The 7,700-nt window shown below is 41.2% G+C and overlaps 1 protein-coding gene across 1 annotated transcript in view; it reads right to left on the bottom strand.

The window, feature by feature from the left end:
* Positions 1-7,700, bottom strand: part of LOXHD1 (lipoxygenase homology domains 1) — a 147,755-nt gene that overhangs the window by 70,739 nt on the left and 69,316 nt on the right. The window contains exons 25-26 of the mRNA XM_010005022.1: positions 4,346-4,527; positions 1,277-1,393 (exon numbers count right to left, since the gene is read on the bottom strand). Coding sequence (XP_010003324.1) covers positions 1,277-1,393; positions 4,346-4,527 — 299 coding nt within the window. The remainder of the gene's footprint in view (positions 1-1,276; positions 1,394-4,345; positions 4,528-7,700) is intronic.

Below are 7,700 nucleotides of genomic sequence, written 5' to 3'. Positions count from 1 at the left end.
ACGCTTTTGTTTCTTCTTTTTTTTTTTTTTTTTTTTTTCCCATGCTATAATCAAAAGATCAGCATAATTGTAAATCTCTCCATTTTTACGTTGTTCATGGTTTTCCTCCCTGCCTCCACCTTCCCAGGTTTCCCACTGCCTGTCCTCCAAGGCCACTGTAATGACTGCAGAGCTGCCCAGCCCCAGGCCCCTCTCTGGGCTAATGGAAGAGCACCCAACACGGAGCTCCTGGGAGCTCTCCAAAGCACACAGTCAACTGTAGCTGTAGAAAGAGGTAGCCCAGGAATTTTTCTTCGTTTGGTTGCCATGCCTCTGTGCATCCCACCTTTCCCCTTCCCTAGTTTATGACCAATAACAATATAATCAAAACCACTGTCACCTGATTCATTAGCTTAATGAAGCTGGACAAGACAAGGGTTAGCCAAGACACAAATAGAGGGCCTGATAATAACAGACTGGCAAAAAAGATGATCACAAGGAGCAATCAAAGGGTATTGGCTTGTGCAGAAGCATGTACAGGACGATACAGGCTTGAGCCTGATAAGGAAAGTTCAAGTCCTCTGAGTTGATCATGAGGCAAGGAGAGTAAAATCCTGGGAACTTTGAGGGAGAAAGCAAGATAACAAGTACCTTGTGCACAACTAAGCAAGCTGTGTTTATACCAACTCTTGGCACTTCAAGTCACTTCAGGAGGGGGCAGGCCTGAGGATTGAGGTAGAGATGAAAGCAGACATCCCTTTGAAATAAGGGGACAAAGAACAAGACAAAGGAGAGAGCCCAGCGGTGCAGTGCAGCACAGGGGCATCTGCTCAGCCCTGTAGATTTTTTGATGTATTTGCACAATCACAGGTAGAAACTCAGGAATTTCCCCTCTCAGTCCAGCAAGCAACTCTTGATAATGTTGCCTCCAAACCCAGAAGACAGATTGCTCCTTCACACAGAAGATAAGGTTGAGCAGCAACATCACTGCTTTGCTCCCATCCACTGCGAGGAGGAGATAACACTCTATTCTAGTCAAAAGGTACAATGAGAACAGCATTTTTTTTAAAAGCAATGGTGGCAGAGTCTTATAATCAACATTTGAAGAATAAAAAAGTAGCAATACATGCTTGATGTCCCCAGATCCCCAAGCTCCAGCAGGTTTGTTAGTGTGGATTGTCCTTTAGGGAGTAGTTTTTCATGGTTAATCACATTTTATATAGAGAAGGTGTGCTCTGGGAAATGGAAGTGGCTGCTAATGGAATCACATTGCAGAGTGCTGGGATTTGCAGCCTACCTTTCCATTTGGCAACAGTCTCCGAATCGCCACACGGTCCAAATGCCACCCAGAGTTCAGTCCTCCACCATTGTGTCCTATACGAATCTTTTCAATGATGTCACCAACATCCTCCAGCTACAGAAAAAAAGAAAGGTCACATCATGAACAACAGGCGACTCTTGAGACACTCCTCCTTCAGCTTACTTCCTCTTTTTCCACTCTGTATGAAGCCCCAGGGTAGCACGTATTAGCATTGATGACAATTGTGCCCTTAGTTCCATTTTAGCTTCCTAGAACTTCTGTTGCAAAAAAAAAAACCAAGAGAAAAGAAAAGGAGAGAATCTTGCTCTACACAAATTGCTCACTGTATGAGATAGGTTTGGTTGCACAGCAGCAGTTCTGCACCTCAGGCTGACCTGTATGAGTTGAAATGAAGGTCATTTTTTATAAAATGCAGTGCTGCTGCTTCTTAAATTGTTCTTCTGTCCCTTTCCTTTTAAACACTTATGAGCACCCTCATAACACCAGAAGAATAGATGTGAGGTGAAAGTGCAATATTGACAGCCTGGCGTTTCCTATTATCTCTCTCCTGTTCCCCCACAGAATCTCAATGCCACTCTGAGCAAGCCAACAGGATCACTATCTCAAGAAGTGGTTACTGTTTTGTTTTTGTGGGGTTCTTATGCTTCACCTTATTACTAGACTGATTTGGTAGTAGTTCATTAATTTTAAGTCACCACTCTTCCAAAGGCATGAACAAGAAAAATTATGTTTTCTCCAAAGAAATAGCTTTTTATTATTTCAATACAAGCTTTTGTATCGTTGGCCTTCAAAAAAAAAAAAAAAAACGAATTAAAAGCAAACCAAAGATGGCTGCAAACCTCTTTTGAACTAAGGAGAAGTATACTGAGCTGTTGTTCTGTCCACAGGGAATTGGACACTTCTTTTCTTGGAAACCTGAGAAAACTGAACAGCTTAATTTGCACTGCTGCAATCTACTCCTTTCTTCTCTTCCCAGCTGACAGAATTGCCCCATATCGAAGAGAAGACATCAGTAATTTTAGAGGACTCCTGGCCTCAGTGAGACTGTCTGTACTACACAAGGAGTTCACACTCTGAACAAACTGGATTTTACTTCATCAGTACTGCCCTGACTTCAGACAGCATAAGCATCAAATCATGAAATTACCCAAACTCATTCCTAAAACTCATGCATGCACACAAGTATACAGCAGAGGAAAATAATTTTCTTCCTCCTTTGTCCTGGCACATACTCAGCTTTCACTGAGGCTTTTAATCAATGCATTGCAATAAAGAGATGCTTGACCAGCAAAGATTCATGTTAAAGATGAAGTAGTCTGTACTCTGCTGCATGCAACTCCAGCAAATCATCACTCAGGAGCATAGTTGAGAACAGTTTATAATATTTTTTGCCTCTTTTGCATAGTACAAAAGCATAGGGGCAATTAAAAACATTTAAACAAATGGGCAATTCTCAATTGTTTGGGTTTTTTTTCCTGAGATCTTGTTTAGGTCTCTTGAGCTTCAAATTATGGGTCTACACAAGTAAGTGAAATAATATACTTTGCTTCATCCTCATCTTGTGCAGCAAGTAGAACTGGCAAAGAGTGAATGAAGTCTAGGGACAGGTTAACATGAGGTAATAAATTATATCACCAAACCTAAAATTAATCTGTGGAAAAAAAACACAACAAAGCAATAACATTCCATTTAAGATTTATACCTATGGATTAATACAATCTTTATTATGAAAACCTGTGTGGAAACTTCACCAAAAAGAAAGTCTTATTCTTTGTTTTTAAGGAATTGCACTGGTGGTTTCTTTTGTTATTCATGCCACATAAAAACAATGTGGGCTGGGAGCATTTAAACTTGTTTTAAAGTTCGGTTTAAAATTTGCCTTCAGTTATTTTACCAAACCAAACTCAAAACACAGAGAGGCTGTGCAATCCTTTGCAAAGTCCACGCTGGTGTTGCATCCAGAGAGGGAAGGTGAGGACAGGAAGCAGTGCCAAGAGGATAGGCCAGAGCAGATCTGCCTGTGTATTTGCCTCTCACAAACTCTAAGCAATAATAATATCTAATACATAGGAATTGCTGAATACTTGCAGATGTGAATAAGCTCACTCCTCTACTTGCACTGATATAGTATATGCATACAGTTGTGCAAACAATTCCAGAAATATTTTATAAGATCTTTCAAAAAAGTTAGCCTTGGGTATTAAGTAATCGTGGTGTCTGCAGTGAAGTAATAATCTCCCTGTCAGAGGATACAGAGAAACAGAGCATGATGCTTAGGTTGCCATAGAGTTAGAAAAAATTAACAGACCACCCACCCTAAATGAAGTGTTACATAAATTGTGAGCTCCATGGACCAGACCCTTCAACTTATCTGCTGAAGCAGCAATGTGAAAGGGACCTTAACCACAAGGCAGCCAGTTTCAGCCACACTGCAAGCATTTGTTTCCTGTTAACTTTCAAAGTAGTGCAAGCTGCAAGAGCAGGTAATATGCAAGGAAATATAAGTGGCAAGGATAGGTACACATATTAGATCTGGCAAGCATGGAGGCTGATACACTTGCTTTACCAAGTATGGCCTAGGAAACAAGATGTAAAGACCTTCCAGAATGTCTCTCAACCTTACCCAAGAGGACAAGCCTCTGTAACCATGTCTTGACACGTCTCAGCTCCATGAGATAGTTGCACCAGCATTCACAAGGCTTAACATGACTCCAGACAACAGGCACACTTTGTGTTGATACCTTTGAGTTGCTACTAACTGGAGGTCAGTGAGAAAGAAATTCTTCACCATGAGGGTAGGAAGGCACATGAACAGGTTGCCCAGGGGGGCTGTGGAAGCCTCCTTCCTGGAGGTGTTTAAGGCCAGGTTGGATGAGACCTTGTGCAAGGAAGTCTGCTGCAGAATGGAGTTTTTTAACCCATATTCTTCAAGCAAAAGAGCTGAATAGCTTTACCCTAAGAGAGGAAAATTCCCACTTGGCTCCATTTCCTCTTATTAAACCCCACAGGGCAACCTGAGGTGAGAGTGAGCATCTTTGATCTTACCTCCACAATGAACTGATTCACAGAGTTCCGTTCAAAATACATCCTTTGCTCTCTCTTGTTGAGGCACAGGGACTTCTGCTGAGTGCAGATCCCATCACTTCCATAGAGAACAATGAAGACATCCGCATCTGTGCCAGCTCCAAAGACGTCACTAGTGTAGACCGTGATCTCATAAGGAACAACTGATTTAGGAAATGGCAGAAAATTAAAACAAATGGCAGAAAATTAACATAAACTGACAAAAATCAGTAAACAGTATACCAATGCTCCTAAGAACATTTCAACAAAGAAAAATACAGATTAGAACATTCAACAGTTAGAGAGGACAGTGCAGGAATCACTTGTGATCATTCAGTTATCAGGCTGGCCAGTAGTATGAGAGTCCAGAAGAATTTCCTTTAACCCTATAAGGCAAATTGACCTTGGTGCATGTTCATTTACTGAGATTTTGCAGTTAATCATATTATCAGAAAGCACTCAGTATGTTTATTCCTGTAATATAAAGTTATTGAAACAGGATTTACCTCAACAGCTCAAGTCTTAAGGTAAACCATGAATTCAGAAGTTTTTGAGCAACTAGGCAGATGGATGAAGTTAAGACAACTGGAGGCCATATATACATATGCAAGACAGGCTTATTGATAAAAAATCCCCTAGTATTTTCATTTCTAAACAAGTGACAAAAGTCAATCATGAAAAAAAATAAATAAAACCCTCTGGTGTCCACTGTGATCTATTTTTCTCTTAGTACCACCTTCTTCTTAACTCCAATGCAAGCAGGGTACTACCAGATCAATGATGACTGCAGAAGAGTAAGGATCATGACTTGGACTTGCTCAGGAATAAGACTAATCCAGGAATAAGACTGGGGCTCTGTTCCTGGCTTTGCTACAGATCTGCTGGGTATCCTTAGCCAAGTCAAACAGGTTGCCCAGAGAAGGTGCAGATTTCTCATCCTGGGCAGGTTGGATGGGACTTGGAGCAACCTGGGCTGGTGGGAGGTGTCCCTGCCCATGGCAGAGGGGTTGTATCTGCATGATCTCTAGGTCTTTTTCAATTAAAACTAGTCTGTGATTCTGTAAGTTACTTCACACTTCAGTTTCCAAGCTGAGATCATGTTTAGCTCACACAGTAGGAGACCTATGTTCAGATGTCTGCAAGTTAAATAGGTGTGTACATCTCCAGATGGAATCATTAAAGTCAGTGGAGTCTGAAAGAAGAGTCAGACAAGAAAATACAGGCATCTTCCTCAGGGTTAGCTGAATCATTCTCCAAATACAGTATCTGTGAATGGCCAAACATCTATTGAGGATAGTGGGAAATCATTACTCCACTGTCACGAGGACATGGAAATTCAGACGTACCATCTGGCAAACTGAATCCTGTCCCTATCTCGTTTAAATTCTCTCTGAAGTTTATAGATTAAAAATGTCAGGTCTTGGACACTGTAACAGGATGCTCTGCCTTAGTAAGGGAAAAAGACTCAACACTCACTTTTCTCTGTGTGCTGTCTGGTGAAAAACATCTACCTGATAAGCTGGAAGGTCACACTGTGCCCTGGTGTTGGAAAACACTCTGGAGCAGCCAGACCCAGACAGAGAGAGAAACAGAAAACTGATAAAGAAAGAGCCAGTGTTTTTAATGAGATATGAACATTGTGTTAAGCCTGAGAGATCCCTGAGAAAGGAGAGGAGGTTTGGCTTAGCCATGGGTGATGGACAGTCAGTCACTTTATTCTATATTTTTCCAAATACCTAATCTATATTTAAACTAAATTAGCTGCAGGGACTTCTGTTTCAAGCAGACAGAATCCCTGTAGTGCACATGTTTTTTTGTCAGCACAGCCTTGGACACTCAGAGCTTTCTCCAGGTTCTGCTCCCAGCCATCCCTCTCCCATACACCTCCTGCTCAGCTCCCACTGCTTCCCACCCCTCACTACAGTCTTCTCATCTGCATCCTCCTACACTGCAGCAACTTCAGTCATCTTTGCCTTCACACCACAGCACTTTGTGCTGTATTTCAGACTAGGCTTCTCTGCTAGGGTAGGGAGAAGGTTCCTGGCACCATGTATGTTACAGCTGGAGTAACTCTGATTATGCATATTCGAGGTTAATAATTTGTAACAAAAAACCCAACAACAACAGGATCTCTAAATAATGGCTCTCAGGAGAAGGGAGGTTAAGAAGTTTTATTCTACAGAGAGGTACTTAATATTTTTTTTGCCTAGCCCAACGAAATCTGCTCTGCTGTGCTGCAGGTAAATTGAAATTGTTTCTGCAGCATGTAAGGGTTGGGTAGATAAAATCCTGGTGACCAAAAATCAGATGCTACACATTATGAATTAAAAATTCAAATTCTCCTCTACTCAACTCTGTGGTTCTTGCTCTTGTTGCTCGAATAATAACATCAGCTTAGAACTGAATCAGCAAAGCAGCCCCAAAACAAGGTCACCAACAGCACAACTTTATCTCTCAGTTTCATTTACATAGCACTTTTAAAGTTGTATCCCCACAGGCATTATTTTAATTGGACTATCAATGACAGGTTTTCATCTTTTGTCCAGCACAGAGCAATCCTGGCACAAGTCATCATATCCCAAATCAAACCATTTTAGTTACCTCTGGCAAACCAAACCCCCAGCTCAAAGGTTAGGAGGCCAGAATGCAATAACTAGCAGAGTGGGAAGGGTTTAAATGGTGAAACAGCCTAATCTGACACTGAGACTGGTGCAACCTTTTTGCCAGAGAGCCCTGAGTATTTTCAAAGGCTGAACAGGGACAGGTGTCAAACATCAATTTTACACAACCTATGTACTCAAAGGCATGATAAGCCAGAACATCTACCATCATTGTAATATGCAGGGACATGAATAAGTTCTATGGACAACATCTGCATCAAAATGTGTATTGTCTGGGATAAAATGGAAAAACCTGTTGAGAAGCACATACAAGTTCTCTGGGTTATATTCAATCCTATGAACATATTCACTATATCTGTCTTTAAATTTACTTTTTCCAACATTGAGTGTTATTTCTTCCAGTTGACTGACAAAAGTGAGGAAGAGAGCAAATGTTACCCATTCCTCCACTCCACACAGTTCAAGTAAAGAAAGGAAGACAGGAGAAATAAAAAATATCTTAGTCAAAGCATGGGCACAAAAAGCATGGACATGAAAAGTGTGGGCACACTGGCAAATCCTTAGAGAAGAAAGATGATTTTAGCTTACAGGTTGCAGAACTGGAGGATCTGGACATGGGAGGGTAGGCCAGCCAGTCTTTAAAACAAACCACAACATTGAGAGTAGAAAAGAGGGAGCCAAAGCAGCTGACAGTCTTCTGTGTGTTTATTCTCACA

The sequence above is a fragment of the Chaetura pelagica genome, unplaced genomic scaffold, assembly GCF_000747805.2.
Source record: "Chaetura pelagica isolate M959 unplaced genomic scaffold, ChaPel_1.0 scaffold121, whole genome shotgun sequence".
Taxonomy (NCBI): Eukaryota; Metazoa; Chordata; class Aves; order Apodiformes; family Apodidae; genus Chaetura; species Chaetura pelagica.
The sequence above is the reverse complement of the archived record's forward strand: the minus strand, read 5'-3'. Positions and strand labels throughout refer to the sequence as shown.